The 24,735-nt window shown below is 46.2% G+C and overlaps 1 protein-coding gene across 1 annotated transcript in view; it reads right to left on the bottom strand.

Annotated features, from left to right (window-relative positions):
* The window catches only part of pappa2 (pappalysin 2), a 514,150-nt gene that overhangs the window by 177,964 nt on the left and 311,451 nt on the right, over positions 1-24,735 (bottom strand). Inside the window, exons 14-16 of the mRNA XM_085977999.1 lie at positions 14,096-14,309; positions 12,470-12,635; positions 6,091-6,268 (exon numbers count right to left, since the gene is read on the bottom strand). Coding sequence (XP_085834125.1) covers positions 6,091-6,268; positions 12,470-12,635; positions 14,096-14,309 — 558 coding nt within the window. The remainder of the gene's footprint in view (positions 1-6,090; positions 6,269-12,469; positions 12,636-14,095; positions 14,310-24,735) is intronic.

Genomic DNA, 24,735 nt, shown 5'->3' with positions numbered 1-24,735 from the left:
ACATGCTATATGCTCTCGTTCCGCTGTAGTTGACGGCTGAGGAATGCCAATGGCTGCCACGTCCCGTTCACCCACTGCTCTTGCACGGCACCGATTGCGTAGTCTGACGCGTCGGTGGTGAGGGCGATGGTGGCTCCTGGCAGCGGGTGCGCCAGCATGGTTGCGTTGGCTAAGGCGCTTTTGGTGTGGTGAACGCTCGGGCCATGTCATCCGTCCAGTCTACCGGGTTCTTGCCAGTCTTGCCCTTGAGGGCCTCGTACAGGGGCTGCATGAGTAGTGCTGCCTTAGGCACGAAACGGTGGTAAAAGTTTACCATGCCTAGGAATTCCTGCAGGGCCTTAATGTTTTGCGGGCGTGGAAAGGATATCACCGCCTCTACCTTCGCTTGTAAAGGAACCGCTCCCTCTGCGGTGATGCGATGCCCCAGGAAATCAATTTGGTGCAGGCCAAACTGACACTTGGCCGGGTTGATAATCAGGCCGTGTTGGCTGAGGCGTCGAAAAAGGGTGCGTAGGTGACAGATATGTTCCTCTTTAGTAGGACTGGCAATTAGAATATCGTCCAGGTAGACGAAGAGGAACTTGAGGTCCCGCAGCACGGAGTCCATCAGGCGTTGGAAAGCCTGGGCGGTGTTCTTTAACCCAAACGGCAGTCGCAAAAACTCGAAGAGGCCGAATGGGGTGATGACTGCGATCTTCTGGACATCCTGTGGGTGCACTGGGACCTGGTGGTAGCCCCGTACGAGGTCGACTTTCGAGAAGACGGTGCTCCCTGCCAAATGGGCAGAGAAATCCTGGTGTGGGGGATCGGGTACCGATCAGGAGTGGTGGCGTCGTTTAGGCGTCGATAGTCGCCGCATGGTCGCCATCCACTGCCAGGCTTCGGGACGATATGGAGGGGTGAAGGCCAGGGACTATTCAACCGGCGAATAATCCCTAACCGTTCCATGGTCGTGAATTCCGCCTTTGTGACCGCCAGCTTGCCAGGTTCCAGGCGCCGGGCTCGTGTGTAGGCCGGGGGGGCCGTTGGTGGTGATGTGGTGCTCAACACCATGTTTTGTGACTGTGGAGGAGAACGTGGGTCTTGTCAGGTCGGGAAATTTGGCGAGCAGACGAGCGAACTCGTCAGGAGTCGGGAAAGCACAGGCAATGGTGCACGACGTAGTGTTACTGCGGTAACAAGGGATAGAATTGAAAGTTGCCGCATTGATCAACCGCCGGTTCTTCACGTCGACCAGGAGGCTGTTGGCGCACAGGAAATCCGTGCCGAGAATGGGTTGAGAAACCTTGGCTGTAACAAACTCCCAGTGAAAACGTGGACCCCCGAAGCACACCTCCACTCACCGTCTGCCGAAGGTCCGAATTGCTCCGCCATTGGCCGCTTCAAGGGCGAGGCCGTGATTCCCTGCCTGCACATCGAGGGCGGACGCGGGTAAAATGCTGCACTGCGCTCCGGTGTCGCACAGAAAACGACGACCGGAGAGCGTATCGGTGATGAAAAGCAACTTGCCCGCGTTGCCGATCGCCATGGCGGCCGCGGGGTGCCCGTTAGACCCGTTCCTCAGTAGTCATGGTTGGTTTTTTTCTTGGGGAAAGCTGCAGGGAGGGCGGCAACGTCTCGCCTTCGCGCCGAACTGCACGTGGTAGAAACACAGGCTGACGAGCTGGGGCGGCGTCTGTGGGGGTTGGGCGCCTCATGGTGGTGCAGTACTGTTGCGTTACCGCGAAAATTTTGTCCGCCCCTGCCGCAAGTGCCGCGCAGTCTTCCACCTCGGATCTGGCCAGGGCAGCTTGCACCTGCTCAGGCAGCTGGCTGAGGAATAGTTCACGGAAAAGGAAGCATTCCGGTTCTGAGCCCAGGAGTGTGAGCATTTGGCTCGTCAACTCCGAAGGCTTGGAGTCCCCGAGCCCGGGCATAGCGAGCAATCGACGGGCGCGCTCCGATTTAGCGAGCCCGAAAACTTGCAACAACCGCGCCTTGAGGGTTTCATACTTGCGCTCCGTTGGAGGGTTCTCGAGGAGTCTGATGATCCGTGAGGCGGTAGAGCCGTCAAGTACGGAGACCACATGGAGATATTTGGTCTGATCCGCAACGATGTCCCTCAGGGCGAACTGGGCCTCGACCTGAATGAACCACGAGGTCGCTTGCTGCTTCCAGAACTGCGGTAGCTTCAGCGAAACGGCGTTGGCCTCCATGTTGTGTTCTTTTTGCGAAAAACGTTCACAAAAAACGGGGTCACCAATGTACGAATCGTCGAATTCCTAACTAATAACTGAGGTCGACTCGGGAGATCAAACAAACAGGTCTTTAATGTAAGACTAAACGAGTTCGAACCGTTTGTTGAGATCGATACAGGAGAACCACGAAAACAGGTCTTAACAAGATGGAGATTCCACGAGGACTGCTTGGGCAGTCACGTGGTTTGCGACGTGACGTCATCGTGTTTGCCCGCGCTCTTAAAGGGGCCACGCCCCATACATACAAACACTATATACAAAACACAGTAATGTCTAACACAATGGTACCGGCTTAGGCTGGTGTTAGAACATCGTTAAAGGGAATTATATACAGTTGCCCAGAGTCATTCAGTGGCTCCGCCACAACAATATCTTATGTAAGAACATCAATGTCACACTCCCCATTCTTTGCAGATAGTATGAACGGTTAGATTGTCTTTCTCTATCCAACAACTACAAACAACGAATACACCAAGATATATCTTAAACGGATTTTAAATAAATTAGTCTGACTGACAGCCAACTGGAATGTGTTTTCAACATGCTCCACCACAGGAGAATATAGGTTTGTAATCAGGATATATGAAACCATTTTCACCTGTTCTGAACCCTCGAACTACCGAGCTCACCCTCATCAGCAACTCTTGCTTAGGGTCACTCAGTACAGTTCCCACTGTTTTAACAACAGAGGATCACACTACAGATTGTACACTGAGAAAGATCTACTCATGTTAAACTCACAAGCAGCTTGTACATTGTCAGGGGTGTTATAGGGTCCCCGTGTCAGGGGCGCTCGGCCCTAGGTTACCCCGTCAATGATTCAGCTTGGCAATCCCAATTGGGTACAATGAGGCTTTATTGTAACATTAGCATAATCAGTCATACACACAGCATTCAAGCAGCAATGAACAGAATCGAGGTGGTTATCACCTGGTCGGAGGCTCTGGACAGCAGCGCAGTGTGGCAGGTCTTGTTCAGATCTGCTGTGGGTTGTTCTGTTAGCGCTCTTTCATTTACACCCCTTTCTGTATAGCTCTGGAGCAAACGCATGCTTTTGCATCAGCCGAAACTGATCAGATGCCACCTGATTGGGTCTACTCTGTCTAGCTTCAACAAGCCATTGCCTTACGAATACTACTGTGTCCTTGTTTGCCTAGAATTAGGCGTGACCTCCCTCCAATCAACTGTCAAAGCACACAATTATTTAAGTTGTTAACAGTTAACGAGGGTAAGGCCATCGAACTGTGATTTAAAAGAGTTAATTCATTATATTTCAATGGTATTAAAATTGTTACTTCATCATATTTCAACAGTCCCCAACTTGAGGGAGAAGAACTTCTTCTTATACATCACTATTATCATTCCATTAATAAAGTTGCCATTTCATGTCTATCTACTTTCTTATTTAAGTGTTTTGTAACATCTCTAAGCCAACAGACTAAAATGAGTAAAACCCCCAGTACTACAATCTGTGTGACAATTAAAGATTGAGATAACAGGCGGTACCACAGGTGCTGCCATGCTATACATTGTCTCCCACCATGAGTGTTTTCCCACTTGTTGGATTTGTCGCTCAGTCCTGAAGCACGTATAGGTGTTCTAGGCTATATCTTACAAGGAGTATCTGCTTATGTTAATATTCAGCACAACGCTGCAGCTTGTACAGTTAGAGAATCTACTTATGTTAACTTTTGGCATTGCAGTATCATACTACACATCTTACATTTGTAATGCATCAGTTTAGAGTTTGCCAATTTAGAGATGTTCCTTTAACACCAGTAAGGGCTGTATTAAAGTTGCAATTAGGTAGCTGGTTAGATCCAGACTAGAAAATGCAATTAGTTTGCAAGACAGTCTGTAAGCTTGCAGGAGCTGCTAAGCCCTGCTTAAGTAAAATTGTTTTACAGTTTAACATAATTTGTTGGCATTCCATAGAATGTAGCCAAATGTTTAGGGAGGTGGTTCAGGGCCAGAGAGCTAGGGGTGTAAATGGATCTCGTCTCTGATTGGCAGGATGTGGGTACTGGTAGGTCCCAGGGATCTGTGCTGAGACTGGTTTTTTCCCATTGATATAATGGACAAAGGCATGGGGAATGAGATGATACTAAATTAGGAGGCATGGAAAACTGTGAGTAAGATTGCAGGAGACCATAGACAAGTTAGCAAGGTGGGCAGATAAATGGCAGATGCCGTTCAATGGAGAGAGATGTGAAGTAGTACATTCTGGGGAAAAAATAGTGGAAGAAATATACAATAAATGGTAGGATTCTTGACAGAGGCCATAAAAAGGCAGGTGTAAGAGGCCATAAAAAGGCAAATGGAATTCTTGGTTTTAAATAAAGGGACATTCAATATTAATGCAAGTATGCGGTGTTAAAAATGTACAATAAATTGATTAGGCCATAGTTGGAACATTGCATGCAGTTCTACGCACCCTACTACAGGAAAGATATTAGAGCCGTGGAAAGGGTACAGCAAAGAATCACAGGAGTGATACCAGGAATAAGGTACCAGTTAGGAAGAAAGGCTTGGAAAATTGAGGCTTTTTCACTGAAACAGAGAAAGTTAAAGGGAGATTTAATAGAGGATTTCAAAATCCTGAAAGGTTTCCAGCGGGCAAATAATGAAAGACCATCTCCTCTGGTTGTCAAATTAGTAATAGGGGAAGGGGTAGACTCAGGATCATCACTTGAAGATTAAAGGGGAAGTGAGAAAAAGTTATTTTTACATCGAAGGTTATTATGAGATGGAGTGCTTTACCATAAGTTGCTAATAAGGCAGAAACTATATTGTTTAAAAGGAAATTGGATAAGTATTTGCAAAGGAAGAATATAAAAGGATGTGGGGGAAGGGCTGGGAAAAGGGATAAGAATAGACAGCTCCATTTGAAGAGCCATCATCAGCACATACCTGATGAACTGAATGACCTCCAATTTTTTACAAAAATACTGCATTTTTTATGACCCTATGAATGTTTGATTATAATGAACCTGAAAGCAAGTTCACCACAAGAACCCACTATTAGAGTAACATCCTGCCTTAAAGTGTCAGTACTGTGCACATCCACTTCTGCCAGTCTCTCCACAACAAAAAACAGTTGAATGCCTGGTTTTCTACATAATTTAGAGCATGCTAACAAAATTGTCAGATAAAATGCGATTTCTGAGAATGTGATTTCATTAATTACAGAATAAAAACAAATATTTTCCTCAATTTTGTTAATTGAGGAATTTTATTCCCTTCATGTGTGTTTCCCTTCTCTCACCTCATAGCCAAATGTATCTCAGTTAAAAACTGGTCCTTTTCAGGGTTACTTCTTGCCTGATAACCCATTCCTCTCCTGAAAGTACTGACTGATGTACGGTTATGGTCCCATAGGCATCTGTTGACCGCCAGTGTCTTGCCCAGGTGGCCTTTCATCATGTATGACCTAGATACGGAGTATCAGATGGCTATTTGGCCGCATGGAGCATCACATCCAAGCCTGATTCTGTCCTGGGCTGACATCCATACATGTTCACTTTCGAGCAAGGGTCACTGGACAGCCAATTAAGAGCTGGCTCGCTGGCTTATCTTTCCCCACCATAGCCCAAGTTTGGTGCTCGCACTGCAACCTGAGATCAGGTAATTCGACAGAGCAGGGATCGAACCTGGAACCTCCTGTCTCCTTTAGCTACACACTGGGCAAGCGGCCTTTCCAACCGAGCATCGTTAGGGGGGCGTGGATGGGGGTGATTTTTGTCCGCTTTCTTTCCAATATATTTACACAAAGGCAAATATTTAAATTTCAGCTCTCTCTTTTCAAAAGCTCTCCTTATCTAAAGCAAAACACTGAATGATTAAGTTATTGTACCTTGCAGTTTAGCTGGTGGATTGCAGGAGAAGATGCATCGCTTTCCAAAACTGGTGCCTTCAGGGCAAAAGAAGCTGGCATGGTAAACATGTGACTGGTCAGGAATTCCACAGTCAATGGGGTCGCAGGTCACAGTTCTGTCCCATTTTCCATACTTGCAAATGAGGGAAACCTCTGTCTGAAGAATCAAAGCGAAAAAGATATTTTAATTGTTATGGCCAGTAACACTTGTAAGAAGCATTAGTACAGAATGTTCTGGAGATTTTTTTTATCCAATAATCCAAAAGCTCATATTCAAAAGAGCCTGAGGGGACACAAGTACAACATTAATAATTCTCAAGCAAGATAAAACTAAACATATGGAATAGCCTCCTATCAAAAGTAATTATTGCTTTCTTAACTCCTTTAGAATGAGCTGAGCCAATATTTGGCTAGACTGTGACTGATTATAAGGCACAGATGATCAAATATTCCATGGAACACTACAGGTCCAGTCCTGTTGGAAAAGTAACAGTGCCAACTGTGGAATGCAACCAGGCAACATTGGATAATGTAGACTGCACATCATATCCTCGACTTCTTGTTCAAGTGCATTTGGTGGCTTAGGATGGATTCAAACCCAAGAGCATAATGATCTATTTAACCCTGTTCATCTCTGGCATTCTGACTTTTCCCAATATACTGCCCTGAAAACACAATTTCCCTACTCTTTCTACACCGATAGAGACTTAAAGAATGCAGCTTAGTTGGGTCAATAGCAGAGTCTTCAAGTTGTGATATTGGTCTATTCTCACTGCCGGGGATCACCGTGTCCCTTGGTAGCATTCTCGCATTTCCCTCTCACCTGTTGTGAGGAAAGCAGAGATGTTACGATGCTTGGATCAGCATATCACAGGAAGAATGACAGGGAGATAAACATCTGGAACATAGGAATAGGAGGAGGCCATTCAGCCCCTTGAGACTGTTCTGCCAATCAATGAGATCATGGCTGATCTGTATCTTAACTCCATCCATCTGCCTTGGCTCCATAACCCTCAATACCATTGATGAACAAAAATCTAGCAATCTTAGTTTTGAAATTTTCAATTGATCCCCCCTGCCTCAACAGATTTTTGGGAGAGAGTTCCAGATTTCCACTACCCTTACTGACATCACTGCTAACAGCCTAGCTCTAATTTTAAGGTTATGCCTCCTTGTTCTGGACTCCCCCATCTGAAGAAAGGTTTCTCTCTATTTACCCTGTCAAATCCTTTAATCATCTTAAACACCTCGGCCTAGAAATTGGGTTCTGGTCTTGCCAGGGCTGTAGCGCCAGAAAGTTTGCGCCAGCGGTAATGCGGCAGCGCCCGACGAAAATTCAGGTGCGCCGGGCCCAGACGGCGGCGGGCGCTAAAACCCTCCTTTAGCGCCTCAAAACGGGCGTGAACTTGGGTTTCCCGGCGCTAATCCCCCGCTGCGGCACCCGATGCGGTGCGGCAGGCGGGGGAACTGCAGGCCTCCTCCTCCTGTTAAGGAGGAGCTGCCTGCAGCCGACAACTGTCCGGCAGATTGACCCGACATCTGAGCCCGGCACCTCGGGGAAGTGCCGGGCTCGCATGAGACACTGATCAGGGCCGCGGGGGGGGAATGCAGGAGCCCGGGAAGGGAGGTGCGGGCAGGCGGCCGCCGGGAACGCGGCCGGCCGCCGCTCCACCTTTATGCGCCGGCGCACACTGGGGGAAGACTCTGTTGCCAGAGTCTTAGTTGCGCCTGCCACGGGCGAGGCGGGCGCAACTGAATTTCGGCTTGGGGCCGGGTTACCACGGCAACCGGGACGCTGCGCACACCGATGACGCCATCGGTGCCGGCGCAGCGCTACCGGTCTACCGCCACGGAAGGGCCCCAGGCAATTTAGGAACCGGCGCCAATTGCAGCGCTAGGCCCTCTAGCACCGCAAAATCGGTGCTAAGGGCACTGAATTTCTAGGCCCTCAATTACATCACCCCTTAATCCTCTATACTCAAGGAATAAAAGCCTCTAAATGGGGTCTAACCAGAGCTTTATATTCTATTAGCCTTTTAAATTTTTGTATCTGTCCACTAGCTTTTAATGATTTCTGTACTTGTATAGAATTCCAATGGGCCGTGGCTTCTCGTTGGTAAAAATTCCAATGGGCCTTACCGCTTCCTATACAATCTCATTGTGTAGGATTGCAATGACCAAACCATTTCTTATTCACTTTCATTGTATGGAATTCCAATGGACCATCCCCCTTCCTAATGAATCCTATTATATAAAATGCCGAAAACAACATTAAATGTTCCACCACGACTGTGTTAAACATTTCACGTAGTAAAGATAATGCATTTTCAAATTCTAAACACTTTTGTGTAAAACAAATGTTTTTGTTGAATTTTATTTGGTTTTTCTTCTGATGGATTTTAAAACTGTTTATTTTTTAACCTACAGTTGATACAAAGACTGATCCAAACAACATTTCTTGGCAAATCACATATGCATTTATCAAGATTCAGCACATTCACTTCAAAACTATTAGCTGCTCGTTGCCATTTCTGCCCTTTATCAGGTTGATAACTTCAAACCACAAAGGAGTTGTTTTCCTATTGTGAATCCTAGAGGCAGAGCCAAGACCCGTAATGAAGAGAGGAATGAAAACCAGATAAACTGCTTGCCCAAAAGCTTGTAGACCATATCAGGGAAAGAGGCCTGAAAGAAGATCAAGACTACCACAGTTCTGAGGTCCTAGGAAAGAGTGAGTCACGGGAGGGCGACTGCCCAATGTTTTTGATCTTAACATGACGAGTCTGCAGAGAGGATTGCTGTATTCATATTTTATATTACTTCTCTTTACCATACACTATACAGGTCCACTTGCCATCTGCCATCACTTGTATTAGTTCCATCTTTGTGTCATGTTTTGCATAGCTGATTGAGGAATATTCTTTTAACGCTGTCCTCTGGACATGAATTTACAATTGTTTGGACAACAATTCTAATCGCAGTGAAGAGATATTGTGAAATTATCAATTTTATGCCAAATCCTGGCTATATATAGTTTGTGTTCTGTAGAAGATCTTTCCTGTAGCTATCCAAATAACTATCAACCTGAAAAGTTCCAGGGCAGCAAAAGCAGAAATATCTTATATTGCCAAGCCCATAATGGGTTTGAAGTAATCCCATTCACTTTTGTTCTTTTCCCGATCCCAGTCACATTGATCTCTGTTGGACTCACCAGTCATCAAAGTCTTCACCAAGATCAAAGGCTGCATTAGCCAAGCACAAGGACTCTTCACTGGCTTTGCAGGTCAGTATTTAGGCAGTGATAGGGGCTGTTCGTATCAACTTTCACGTTGATCCAGCAGGAGCAACTTCCTGTACATTGCATCAATGAGCATCAGCTGTGTCAATTCATTGGACAAAGGACGAGACTGGTAGTAATAGTGACATTCCATTCTAGAAACTGTCTGCTAATACATCAACAAAGTCCAAGGATCTCCACATTGGTCGTTCGGCCAGGAGGTCATTAGACAACCGTAATACAAGAAATCGTAGCATCAGTTTTAAGCAGAGGGCTCTAAAGCTCAACTGCTGTACAATAATTCTAAATTTTTAAGGGTACAAGAAGCAGGCCAGTTACCAGTAAAAAGATGTTCCCTGTTATGTTGATTTTAGCATTAATATTAAGTGCTTATCTGTGGGGGGTTACATATCAATAAGTCAGAATTTCATTTGCTAGCACCGGCTCAGGGGCAGACTAGGAGATCCATCTAGTCCCCACATTCAAGGAGGCTGAAACATCTGTCCGGTGCTTAGGCCCAACAACATGTAGTTGCGGCACCTAGCAAAATTGGAGACTTCCCAGATGGAGCCTTCCCAAGATAAGATAGGTGCCATATTGTCCAGGGTTTAGTATAACCTGCCAGCATACTCCTCCACAAATGCAAACCCAGCTGGCGTTTTTCAGTGTTTGAAGAAAGATCAAAGCAAAGGTTTATTTAACTACTTTGGAGCTTTGTAGACCAGCATGCCAGACTATTCATGAGATCTGTTCTACAGGACCTGCTAGCTGATAGGCCACCCAAGACAATGGGAGTGGGGGCAGTGGATCCACAGCAATCACGCCTGCTCCATCACTGAAACAGATGATTTTCTCACTCAATGGAGGACTTTATCTGCAAAGAATTGAGCCCAAGAATCTGGTCTCCCCAGAAAATCCAGTGGCATATCAGAGACTAGTAATGGTTAGTTGGTCTTCCGAAACCTCTCGGTGCAACATTTCTGTGGACAGTAATGAAGCTTGTTGGTGTGTAGATCAGATTCATCAGCTTTTGCAAAGCCTACTGTATACTAGGCACTAACTTACTAACTCAGACCAATGGGAAATTCAGTCATCTGGCCCATCCAAACCATGATTGTTCATCAAAAAAGGCGAAATTCAAGATTTACAGCAAGAGTTAATTGAGAAAACCTGGAGCTTGCACCATGTCAATAGCTAATAAAAATATTTTGCTAATTCACACTAAAACCAAGGTTATGGATCCACTATGTGTGGGGCTTGCCAATTTCCTAATATTTTTCCAAGGTGAAGATTTGAAAGTTAGTCCAATTCACGTTATCTGCTTTCCACTTTTTGGTAGGAGATGAGTCAGTATGGGGCATTGTCTGGTTAATCAAGGGTCAGTGCAATTATCCACCCAAAGGACAGTCTTCCAACACATTATTTGAAGAGCTATTGGAGGAAGAGCAGGGGAGATCCCATTGAATCCTGGTCAATATTTATCCCTCAACCAACATCATTAATAAACAGATTATCTGGTTATTATCTCATTGTTGTTTGTGGGATTCTGCTGTGTGAAAATTGGCTGTTGTGTTTCTCATAATGGCAACGGTGACTACACTTCAAAAGTAAAATGCTTTGGGACGTCCTGAAGTTGTGAAAGGCACTAGATAAATAGAAGTTTTTTCTTTCCATAGACCTAATCAGAGTCATTTCAAAAAGAAAGCAGAATGGAAATCCATATATTCACAATATAATGAATTATGTAACAGTTTCTTCTCCCATTATAAATACTTTCAGCAGTAAATCAATTACTCTGAAACACATTATTGAGTACTAACATTTTATAACTTAAGCTAAATGAGTATTACACAGAACACAACACATGTTGAAATTTCTATGGTTACGACAGATGTACATGTATTTGTGAACTGCTGCTATCCAAAGCACATGCTACATTAGCCTGTAAGAAAAGATGGAGCCGCTGGCGTAAAAGAGAGCCTAAAAGGGTCAGATAACTCCAGGCATTCTTTAGAGTCAAGCTGTGCAGTCACATTGGGATATATGTGCAAATTTTACAGAAATGGGAAGAAAGAAACTGTCGTAGCCAAGAAAAGGAGACACAGGACATAGAAGTGATTGATGCAAGTTTTATTTCAAGCAAGGGAGATGAATTTGCATCAGTGCTTTGTGCCGACAATGAGGATATGTTGTTGGCAGATTCACCCGAGAATGTAGCGCACTCTATTCACCGTCTTGAACAATGGGTTCACCAGTGAGATGTGGCAGTGGGTGCTCCCAAGTACCGTATTAAAGCCTTGCAAGGATCAACCAGGGTCTTCAAAGGTAAATATTGGAGAGGGCAATGGGCACCTGATGGACGTCCGCCTCAACATGGTGCGGTGCTTGAGGATCACACTGCGAAGAGGAAAAGAACATCTTGCTCTTTCTTCAACAACTGAAAATTCCAATGTGGGTAAAGTTTGTGATGTGGAAAACATGCGACTCAAGAGGTCTTCACAGCTCTGAATTCCTAGGCATGTAGTGGAAGGGTTTCTTCCAGCCTATGTGCAAAATCCTAGGATGAGAAGTCTGTTTGAGGCTCAAAGAACAAAGCAGCTGCAGGGAGGGCCAAGCTCCAGTCTGCAGTGACCTGTCACTGAATGTCCTGGATGGCGAGCCAGCCTAATGGATGTCACGCCTCTTTGCTAAAGCCTGGATTATGCAGTTGGTGATGAATGAACCTGGTACGTGGCACTGGACTTGGGGGGTTTAGAATATTAAGATGGCGGGCAAAGTGCAAGCTGCCCTGTATAGGTCCTTCTGCCACATTGAAAAGTCTTAAAGACTTCGGATGACAGCTGCTGGAAGGCATTACCTGGAGGTGTGCAAGAGAGCATACACTCATTTATCCAAGGGCTCAGTGTCTACCATGATTCAGTTGCAGAGTCAAGCAGCTGGGCCCACTCATCTAGTATGACTTAAGGTTCTATCCCTCAGAATGGCATCTTACTCCAGATTTAAGGTCATATTGCCTTAGTCCATTTCTCAAAATAAATTTATCGTGATTCCTTTTGATATCAAGAGCTGTATAACACATACCTGAAGAGGACCAAGGTGTTTGGCACATATGGTCTTCAAAGACAATCCTTTTTCACAGGCCACATGACATTCCACTTGCCCACCGTTGCCCACAGTGCAGTTCACAGTCGCATGATTTACTGACAATGATTCACACCGGTCTTGACTACAGGAACATCGCCCACAGCTGTAACAGAGATGGGATGTAATGGGTTAATCTAATACACAACCTGAGAGAATTGTTTCTATTTGGTTCATGCAATGAATGGTGGAACTTGATGACTAAACATTGCTCGAGGCAAAGGTTTGCTGGTTCGTGAAAGCAACACAGATCAGCACTTTGCTGGTGTTGGCCTCATATCTGTGATCCGATGGTTTAATGGAAAGCTCGTGTTAAGCTACACACTGGCTCTAATGATGAGCTGGGGTCTACGGTAACAGATTCAGATCAGATAGGAAGCCACTCACTTCTGACAGATTACAGTTATTTAAGTTGCTGGCTGAAGAAAAGGATCGATTTACTGAACTCTATGTCACTTTGTTTTGTAAAAGTTGAGTCTGTGGTACTGAGTGGTTCAAATGCATTAGACACCGGCCTTTTACCTTTGGGATTTAGGTTTAAATCCAGCCCAGGTTGATGGGATGACAGTCTCCTCTGTCTGCTGGCTTTAAGGTTCCAATATAAAATGAGTTTGGGCAGTCTCATTCCAGTTCATAGAGGGAACAGACAGCACTGAACAATGCCTTTAATGCAGCACTAAATTAACAGCCTCAGTTAGAGAGGCCACAGGATGGCTGGTATGAGAAATGGGAAAACATCACGGTCTATAAATTCTGTTGCTTGGCGCTAATGGGGCGCAAAGCAACTAGCGCCTGGGCGCGGCGCCGCCAAAGTCTCCCGCGAAATTCAGCGGGAGGTTAGCGGTGGTGGTAACCGTTAGCGCTCCGCGGCGCTGCGCTACCAGCGATGACATCATCGCTGTGCGCAGCACCCCGCTCACGCCCCGGCCGCGATCTTCGGTAGCGCCAGCAGACTTACCGCCAGACGCTATGCCAGACAGGGTCAGGTGGGCCTACCTGCGGCTAGGGCGGCGCAAATTAAAGGGGAGGTGCCGGGTGGCCATTTTTGTTGCTGGCCGCCTGCCAGCACCTGCCAGCACCTGCCCCCGTTGCCATCCCTGGCCTCCTGAGCAGCCCCCCCACGGAGTGCTGGCTGCGCTCCGTGAGTCCGGCACTTCTCTTGAGTGCCAGGCTCTTTTGCCGGCACTCTGATCCCTGGTGGTCCAGCTAGACCCCGGGTCGCGCTGCACTAGGCCCCTCCCCTTTAATAGTAGCCTCCCTCTTGGGGCGCTATCGGTGAATTTCAGCCGCGGGGGCGTTACTTTTAGCGCCCCGGCAAAGTTAGCACCCCAAAGGGGGTGCGACCCAATTTTTCGCCCCACGTATCTTAGGAGTTCTTCAGATGCTTATTGCAGGCGAGTAGTGGTGTATTATTCTGCATCCAACCCTTGCTATGCCTGACCTGGAAATACTTGATGCTGACACAGGGTGCCTAAAGTGATCCATTGGCTAACAAGACTTCACCTTGCGAAGTATTAAAAAGGGCTCAAGTATAAAGTCTTACAGTTGGGAGTATAGAAGCAGTACCTTTGCTTGAGTATCTTGTATCCCTCTCGCTCTGCACAATTGGACATAGCGAGAGAATTGAAAAGACTGTGTGTGCGCAGAGCTACCCCAGAGACAGCTATAAGTGGTGACGACAAGTTCAGCAGCATTGACGCCGTCTTATAGAAGGGGAGGCTGAGGTTGTGAGTGACATTTATGATCAGTGGGTTCCTCTGGCAGTTCAGCTCGTGGGTACCTGGAATCCAACAAGACAAGCACATTAAAGGAGAAGACAACCTGAGTGAAAAGAAACATGCAGTGTTCATTTTATCCTCTTCATCTTTGATAATACAAAAGGCTTCCAGAAAATGGTAATTTTGACTAAACCTCACTTAACATGAAGTGTGCAGATCCAGTTAGTCCTGAGTGACTGGTTGATGATTCAGTGCTTCCTACTGCAACGTCTGTTATCTTTGATACTGTTACTAATACTATGATTTGTATTTTTTCCCTTCACCAATTTTCTCCCCTCCATTCTGAAGGTGTTGACTACTTGTCGGGGTGTGTAAGAAAAATAGAACCTACAATCTCTGCACAAGCTTCTATTTCCGAGTTCCACACAGAGACCATACATCATCTGCTGTCTCCCATAGGTGTTTTACCCATACTCTAGCTTTCAGATGAACTTTGAACATTGTGCTAGTCAGCTCCTATGGGGAAATGTCATTCTCCAGTGAGCAGATGCATCAGACATGGGGCTGGGTCTATGGAAATCTTTGGAAGGTTAGGAAAGCTTCTCTGATGCAAAAACAGCTTCCTTGGCAATGAAAAAGAAGCTTAATGCAAGCTCTAGATTTTCTCCTCTTCATTTAAAAAAAATGATCCCTGGGTCACAGCTACTACTTGGTCAAGAGGACATGGGCAACCTGGTCTTGGCTTCTGCTGATGCATCTTTCCATCTGGTCTATGGGAAGTGTACAGAAATTCATCCACTGGGTGTTCCCTTCTCATTTTCACTCATACACTCAGCAGTCTGACTGGGACAACGCTGAAAGTCAGCAACAAGGAGATGCCATTCTACCCACAACTAATGTGATTAAAATACTGAGTGGAAATAGACAAATTGAAATGGACGGCATACATCTCTGCCTGGACCTGGGACCTAGACAACCATGAAAGAAGAGCTGAAAGAAAAGGGAGTTATAGGCAGAGTACCACATACTACCAATGGTAGTACAGCACATGGTAGCGCCAACATGTGCCCTGCATATTTAATGGGAAAGTGTACCCTACTAATTTGCCCATAAATTCTAAACATCTTTAATAGTGACACCACCACAATTGTTGATATCTCTGATTCGCCCTTTTTATTCTTTGGAATTGCTGGTTATAAGCTGTCTGCAAGCAAAGATTTTACATAAAATACCCCTTACCATCATAGATGATCAATGATGAATATAATCCAACACTTACATTCATTTAGGAATGGATTTAAAGAAAACTTTTCTCTCCAATTCTCTCCCCATCTCCAGCAAAAAAGTTAACTCATGCTGGGTTGACGTCCCAATGACAATACCTCGTCCAAGTGCCCATTCCTCTTGGGATAACGTGGACAGTAAATGTCAACAAGCTAGCTGTAGGCGGGGGCATTACAGACAAGACTGATCCTGTCCATGCCCAACCTCCATGCATGCACACGATCCAGCAAGAGTGATCAGGAACAGGAATCCTGGCTGATTATTTCCCCCTTTCTTAGTCAGGGTGCTAAAGCCAGTTGCAGTTTGTGTCACGTCTTGGCTCAATAACAGCATTCTTGATTCTGAGTCAGAAGGTCCTGGGTTCAAGTCCCACTCCAGAGCCTTGAGCACAAAATCTGGGCCGACACTTCAGTACAGTACTGAGGGAGTGCCATAATTTCTTTCTGAGGAGGCATTAAACGAAGGTCCCGTTTTCCCACTCGGATGGATGTAAAAGAAGCCATAGTACTATTCAATGAGCAGGAGCATTCTCCCAATGTCCCATCCAACTCTTGTCCCTCAACCTGGTCATTTATCTCATTGCTGGCTGTGGAACCTTGCTGTGCGCAGACTGGCTGCCATGTTTCTCTAGATTACAGCAGAGACTACACTTCAAAAGCACTTCATTGGCTGTGAAGCATTTGGTGATGTGCAAAGTGCCATATAAATGCAAGTTATTTCTTTCCCACTAACACCACCACCCTAGCCAGGAACTGCCAGGAGTTGAATTTAGGACTATCCTGGTCTGTATGACACAGTTACACACCAGCCAGTGCATCTGCCAAGTGAGCCTTCAGGGAGTTGGAACTTATTTTTAAATTTGTACTTTTGCAGCCCTTCTGTTGCCAGTTATGTGACTCAATGAATTTCAGCGATGGATTTCAAAGTGCTGCGTGAATGTTCTAAAGTAGTTCCAGCAACAGATCATTGACAGCATAAATCATTGCTCCTCCATGTGCTGCTACAATGAGCCACACGTGTTACATAAATTGCCTTCATTCCTGAAGGTGGATGAACTTTCCACCATTCCACTTTTAACCGCTCACTTCCTTGCAGCATGACAGATTGAATCAGAAGAAGTCGAGCCTTATTAATGCACAGGCTGCACTGAACTAAATCAGCAAACTTTCACTGTCTAAATGATGAGCAAGCATCCCACACTACACTCCATATAGCAAATAGTAATTTACTCTCCTTTAGCTACCTGACTCTGTCTTTTAGAAGCTAGGACAATACTGTATTGGCAGTGGGCCCAGGTATGTGTCAGTATGAGGGACTTCAGTTATTTGGAGAGACCATAGAAACTGGGATTGTTTTCCTTCGAGCAGAGGTTTGATGGAGGTGTTCAGAATTATGAAGGGTTTTGATAGAGTAAATACGGAGAAACTGTTTCCAGTGGCAGGAGGATCGCTAACGAGAGGACACAGATTTATGATAATTGGCAATAGAACCAGAGGGGAGGTGAGGAGAATTATTTTTTACACAGCGAGTTATGATTATGTGGGACGCATTACCTGGATGGGTGGTGGATGCAGATTCAACAGTAACTTTCAAAAGGGAACTGGTTAAACACTTGAAAAAGAAATATTTGCAGGGCTATGGGGAAAAAGCAGGGGAGTGGGACTAATTGGATAGCTCTTTCAAAGAGCCAACACAGGCACGATGGGCTGAATGACCTCCTTCTGTGCTGTATCATTCTATGATTCTGTGTGTGAGGGGTCCTCAGGAGTGTGGCAATATTTGCAGTAGGTGTTCCACACAGATAGGTTTAAAACATAAGAGAAATATAGAAATAGAGAAATATAGTGAGGAATCTGTACTACATGCCTAAATAAAGCGTTATTGTGAGCACGTGCAGTATATTAGTGTGTGTGCCTGGTGTATCAGTAAGTGCGACAGTATGTTATATCAGAGAAGGAGTTATATATCAAAGAGTGTTAGAGATAGGGAGTAGGGTAGAGTTTGTTACAGTGAGCAAATGAGATATCTCTGAGGATACTACAGTGAGAAACTGGGGTAAATCAGAGTGATATAGTGAAAGACTGGTGTACATTAGAGAGTGTTACAATTAGGGACTGCATATATCAGAGGGTCAAATAGCTGGTCTCTACACTTTAAAGATGTGCAGACTTGGGGGTGATTTGATCAAGATTTATAAGATAATGAAGGGACCAGATTGTGTTTGTATAGACAATAGGGCCCGAATTTTTCGGGGGCTCATGGGGCGCGTTTGGTGGTGGGTTGGCTGGGAAATGTTTTTTTTCCAACAGCGGGCAAGGAACCTGCAGTCAACCCGCCTTCACACTAGTCTCCCAGATGTCGGGTCTGTCGTCATAGAACAGGCCCGACACCAAGTGGCGGGGAGGCAATTTAGATCATTAGCTGGATTATTAAGAGGCAATTAAGTAGTATTTTAAGCTCACCTTTAGATTTTTAGAGTTCGCCAATGGCTGCTCGGGGATCACGTCAGGTAAGGAGGTCGGGTGTTGTGTCAGCATGGGATGATTTCTTAACTTGATAGCTGCAAATGGTCTATTAAAGCTCCCATTTCATAGGTCTTCACTTTGACAGGATAGAAGCTGTTGCTTACTGCATTTGGAAGACAGATTGAGCTTTATGCAGCTTGCAAGTGTTTGGAGCAAACTCTCTATGCAATGTCATCTCATATATAGATAGACAGATTTTTGCAAGATAAGGGAGTGAAGGGTTATGGGGAGTGGGCAGGGAAGCGGCTTTGAGCCCAAGATCAGCCATGAATTGAATGGCGGAGCAGGCTCGAGGGGCCAAGTGGCCTATTCCTGCTCCTATTTCTTATGTTCTTATGTTCTTATTGGAACAAACTCTCTCACCATTGACAGATCGCTTCTGTCATCTCAACCTTACCCACCATCTATTACATCAGCATCGGTGCCCTTGAAAAAATCTCATCTTAGTCCTCTGAATCCCACCACGATCAGCCCCAACACTAGCATCACCAAGCACACCAACAGCTCAAACAACAACACCAACCTTCTCCGCAATCAACTGATGTTGCACAGGACACAGCACCTGTGGTGTATGTAACCGTTCCACCTTTAAGAGAACTATTTTAAAGAGTGGCACTACTTTATCTTGGCTGCTGTATACTGTAATACCGGTGGTGACCACACCGGTATATAAGTGCTGTGTAATGATTTATTGGGCAGTTCCGCCCTGACCTTCGACTAGTAAAGACCTGTTAAAAGTTACTCTTGTGGTCTGTGTAGTAATTCTCATTATAACACACAGACTTAACAGAGGCGACGAGGATGGGATCTTACCCTGCGGCAGAGATACATCCAAGGCAGCTTAACGGGCGTCGAGAGGAGGCATCCGCCCTCATCATTCTGCTGAGAGGACTCGGGTCTGCAGAGCAAAGGAAGAATTCTGACACGAAGCCTTCCATCAGCAACAGGCAGTGATCATCCCTTCTATCACGGTGGTGGGCAAGTCGATCAGCGACGAGCAGCAAGTCGGCCACGGTGGCTGTGAAGTAGGGGAGGGAAAAACGGAGGATATAAGGGCGGAGAACTCGACCACGGCCGGGGAAAAGAGCCGGACAGAAGTCGGGGCCAGAGGCGCTGAGACTGGGGCAGCGTAAGGCACGGGAGCCGCGGTGAATACAAATGCAGCCGGTGCGAAAGACCGGGCTGCAAGCGGGCTGGGAGACGCAACAGCGTCGAGAGAGAGCTCGACCGCGACCGGTGAAAAAGGCCGGGCAGCTACCGAGGCCGCGAGGCGCAGCGACCGGGTCAGCGTAAGGCGCGGGAGAAAATTTAAAAAAAAAACGCGGAGAACTCAGCCGCAGCCGGGGGAAAGGACCGGACTGCAAGAGGGGCTGGGAGGCACGATTTGAAAACCGCTGGGGAGGGCGAATGCAGCAATTCGGCAATCGCTATTACAGCCAGCGGGGGAGAAAGGCAAAACGTGGGAAACCGCCATTTTCGTAGGCGGGGGAAGAAGACAAGCGCGGGAAACCGCCATTTAAAAAAAAAAAATTTTTAAATAAAAGAAAAATGTCTTTGTGTTTCTCAAGAAGGTTGCGAAGATGCCTAAGCGTGGTAACATCAACGATTTCGATCCCGATGTTGAAGATTGGGCCACATATGTAGAACGCATAGAGATATATTGTAAGGCAAATAAAATATCAGATGAAGATAAAGCACTAACCTTACTAAACTCAATGAGTGCGAAGACATACGGGCTACTGAAGCATCTTCTATCACCAGCTAAACCGACGGATCAGACTTTCGCTAAAATTGTGGCTGTCCTGAAAAATCATTTGAACCCCACACCGCTGATGTTAGCAGAACGATTTAAATTTTATGCGAGAACGCAACTGAAAGAGGAAAGCAACGCGGAGTATTTAATTGAACTGCGTAAGCTAGCGAAATACTGCCAGTTTGGGGAAAGCCTGACAGAGGCACTGAGAGACAAATTCGTGTGTGGATTGTCGAAAGAAGGAACACAAAAGCGGCTGCTTGAAGAGAATGATCTTACACTTGATAAGGCTGTCTCTATTGCAGCATCGCACGAAGCCGCAGCGAGAGGCACTGCGGAAATGCAGCTGAAGGCAGCGGTACTCAGCGTAGATCAAATGGCTTCGGGTACAACGAAATGTTATCGTTGTGGGAAGACAACACACGATCAGAACCAATGCTGGTTTAAAAACCAGGAATGTAGAAAATGTGGCAAGCTTGGTCACATAGCTAAAGTATGCCGGTCAGGAAAGAAGACCAGCAACAAAAAGTTACCGCAGGGAAAGTGCAGAAAGGTACATAAGGTGGCTGAGAAGAGTTCGGATGAACAGAATTCGGATTCAGACTCCAACAGCAAGGAACTGGGTAGTCTGAGAATTCACAATGTGAGTAAGGAAGCTGACCGACAAACTATCTGGGTCACACTGCAGATAGCAGGAGTCCAAATGAAGATGGAATTGGACACCGGATCGGCGTTGACGGTCATGAATAAGCAAGATTACAGAAGATTATTCAAACATATTCCCCTACGGGATACGAAGATAGTATTGCAGACATACACGGGGCAAAGAGTATACCCCATCGGAAAGATAAAAGTCAAGGTGGTACACAAGGGCAAAGAACACCAAGGAATGGACTTATATGTACTACCTGAGGGAGGTCCACCACTTCTGGGACGGGAGTGGATCAGGAAAATAAATATGGACTGGCACTCCCTAAACGCAATAACGGTAGATTCCGGAAAAAAAGATGTCAAACCTGAACGATTGTCCAGAATATTGGATGAGGCTAAAGAGGTGTTCCAACAGGGACTGGGAACACTGAGAGGAATTAAGGCAAAAATCAAGATTGCAGAACATGCAAACCCAAAATTTTTCAAAGCCAGACCGGTACCTTATGCGATACGACCTGCTGTGGAAGCTGAGCTGGAAGGGCTAGAACGTTCAGGAGTACTGTCTAAGGTGGACTGGAGTGAGTGGGCCACACCCATTGTTCCCGTCATGAAGCATTCATCGAGTAACAAGCCAGGGGAACCGGGGAAGGTCCGCATCTGTGGAGACTTCAAGATCACAGTTAATCCGGTGCTTCACACGGTGCAATATCCGCTTCCGCGGATTGAGGATATCTTTGCTTCATTGTCTGGCGGGAAACGCTTCACCAAGATAGACCTGGCGCAAGCGTACTTACAGATGGAAGTTGAGGAAGAGTCGCGCCAGTATCTCACAATCAACACGCACAGAGGCTTGTATCGATATAATAGACTGGTTTTTGGAGTGGCTTCGGCTCCAGCAATTTGGCAGAGGGCCATGGAGCAGGTATTACAGGGAATTCCAAGCACTCAATGTTACTTGGACGATATCCTGATTACAGGAGATGACGATGAGGAACACCTTGCAAATTTGAAACTGGTGCTCACCAGGTTGAAGGAATATGGCCTTCGAGTTAATCGCCAGAAATGTGAGTTCTTTCAGAAACGGATCTCGTACTGTGGTCATGTCATTGACCAGGAGGGGCTGCACAAGTCACCTGACAAGATCGAAGCTGTTGTGAAGGCTCCCGCTCCAGAAAATGTATCCCAGTTGAGGTCGTTCCTAGGGTTGATTAACTATTACCATAAGTTTCTGCCAAATCTATCCACGGTGCTGCACCCGCTGAATGCTCTTTTGCAGAAAGAAGTACCATGGAAGTGGAGCGAGGACTGTAAGAAGGCCTTTCGCAAAAGCAAGGCATTGATCACCTCAGAGGAAGTGTTGGCTCACTTCAACCCAACACTACCTATTCGTTTAGCTTGTGATGCTTCTCCTTATGGTATTGGAGCAGTACTCTCACACAAGTGGCCAAATGGCTCGGAAAGGCCAGTCGCATTTGCATCCAGATCATTGACCTCCGCTGAGTGCAACTATGCTCAGATAGATAGGGAGGCTCTCAGCCTGGTGTGGGGAGTAAAGAAGTTTAATCATTACCTGCAGGGCCAGAAGTTTACACTGCTGACAGACCACCAGCCGTTGGTATCCATATTCAACCCTAAAAAGGGCGTTTCCATTATGACAGCGCAAAGGCTACAGAGGTGGTCCCTTTTCCTAGGGGCACACCAATATGACATAGAATACAAAGGATCAAAACAGCATGGGAATGCTGACGGGTTATCGCGCCTACCGTTGCCAATGGTAGAAGAGGCGCCTACAGTGGACCCAGTGGAGATGTTCCACTCAACCATAGTGGAATGTCTACCAGTAACAAATTCTGCGATCGAAAAGGAAACAAGAAATGACCCGACTCTCTCACGAGTATACGATTTAACGGTGAAGGGATGGCCAGCACATGACGAACCACTGTTGCCAGCATTCTCGCAAAGAAGAGAACAGCTGTCAGTGTGCCGAGGAACTTTGATGTGTGGATCCAGAGTGGTGATTCCACCCAAACTCCAGCATAAAGTGCTAAAGGAGCTTCACGAGGGGCATCTGGGTGGAGTGAAAATGAAGAACCTAGCCAGAGCGTTTGTGTGGTGGCCAGGTATCGATGGAGACATCGAAGAAATGACCAAGAGCTGTCTAGGATGCCAGAAGGTCCAAAACGCCCCACCACAAGCTCCTCTACATCCATGGGAGTGGCCCTCATCTCCATGGCAAAGGGTACATATCGACTTTGCTGGTCCATTTATGGACTCAATGTTCTTAATCGCGGTGGATGCACACTCCAAGTGGCCGGAGGTAATAAAGATGTCCTCCACCACCACGGAAAAAACCATCACAGTATTAAGGACCATATTTGCCAGGAATGGGCTGCCGGAACAGATCTGTTCTGATAATGGACCGCAATTTTTGTCCGAAGAATTCAGGAAGTTCTTAAAAAACAATGGGGTTAAGCACTACACGTCCGCCCCATACCATCCCGCCACCAATGGATTAGCTGAAAGGTTTGTCCAGACCTTCAAGAAGGCCATAAAGGCCATGGGTAAGGAAGACATAAATCTACAACATAAGGTAGATAACTTCTTGTTGGCGTACAGGAATGCAACACATGCGGTTACAAACCAAACTACCGCCATGATGTTTTTCAATAGAAGATTAAGATGCCGGCTGGATTTGATCAAGCCAAACATCAGAAGGGACGTAGAGAACCGGCAATTTCAAGGCATGAATGAAAGGCCAACTAGAACCTTCCAGATAGGTCAACAAGTTTTGGCCCGGGACTACCGTACCGAGAAATGGCAGCCTGGAACTATTTGCACACGACTAGGACCGCTGATGTATACCGTGGACATTGGGGAAAGCATAATAAAGCGCCATGTTGACCAGATCATAGAGTCATCCGAAAAGGGACAACCTACTCCACAACTCTATACGCCTAATGATGAAGCAGAGATACCCATAGGATCTACCTCCGATCCGGTGATACTGGAATCAGATGAACCCGACATTGGCATTCAAGCCGAATCGACCTTGCCAACAGAATCTACTACACCACCGAAAACTACTACACCACCGAGGCGTTATCTGGACCGAGTCAGGAAGCCTCCAGAGAGACTGAATCTGTGAACTGTTGTACATGAAGTTGTGTATATATGTTATGATGTTATGTTAATGGGGAATATATATACTGTTAAGCTAAAAAGGGAGGATTGTGGTGTATGTAACCGTTCCACCTTTAAGAGAACTATTTTAAGAGTGGCACTACTTTATCTTGGCTGCTGTATACTGTAATACCGGTGGTGACCACACCGGTATATAAGTGCTGTGTAATGATTTATTGGGCAGTTCCGCCCTGACCTTCGACTAGTAAAGACCTGTTAAAAGTTACTCTTGTGGTCTGTGTAGTAATTCTCATTATAACACACAGACTTAACAGCACCCGACCACATTGTTGCCTGGCAGGCCAGGGATGGCCTCACCATGGCCACATTTACTTCACTTAATGGTGTACACCCTGGCTGCCACATGATGCGCCAGGTTGGCACCATCCCACACCAACACCATAAAGCATCCCTACAATGCCCAAGCCATTCCTTTCACATTCATCGCCATTGCCGGGTGTACCATTATGTCTCACCATTCACTGCAACTCACTAAGTCACTTCCAAAGGTGCACATAAATCTGTCCAAGAACGCAGTGTTGAAAATAAAGATTTCAATGTTTGACAGCACATTATCAGAAACTTCACATGAACATTGACTAAAACACCCAAATGCCTACCCTTGTGTGTTGTTAGCTGATATGATTGGACTAGGGTGAGGGTGAGTGTGAGGGGTGGCTAGTGAGATGGGGAAGTGATAATGTAGATAGAGAGGGATGGGTGGAGGTGTAAGGTAAGTTGGTGTGAGTAAGGATGTGCAGGAGTAGGATAGGGAAGGCAGAGTATTGGGGATGTGATGGGTGGCACAGCAGGATGAGGTTGAGTGTGGCTTTGCAGTAACGTTTTGTGACCTACTGAGATCATTGAAAGGTTTGCACCACTGCAGCCTGGTCCTCCTGACCACATCCCTGCTTGTGTCCTCCTGTGTAATGTGCAACCAGGCTGTGTTGGTCGCCTGGGGAGGTCTCTTCCGCCCATGGGGAGGGATACTGTGACGCCCTCAACAAGCATATGGAGGGAGTCATGGTAGAGCCTGGGTGCAGCCGTGCACCTCTGTGCAGTGATGTCTGTGTTTGTAGCACCTCAATGCTGTAG

This window comes from Somniosus microcephalus, chromosome 3, assembly GCF_052327205.1.
Source record: "Somniosus microcephalus isolate GS21.2 chromosome 3, FLI_Smic_1.0, whole genome shotgun sequence".
Lineage (NCBI taxonomy): Eukaryota > Metazoa > Chordata > Chondrichthyes > Squaliformes > Somniosidae > Somniosus > Somniosus microcephalus.
This window is presented reverse-complemented; position numbering and strand designations above follow the sequence as displayed.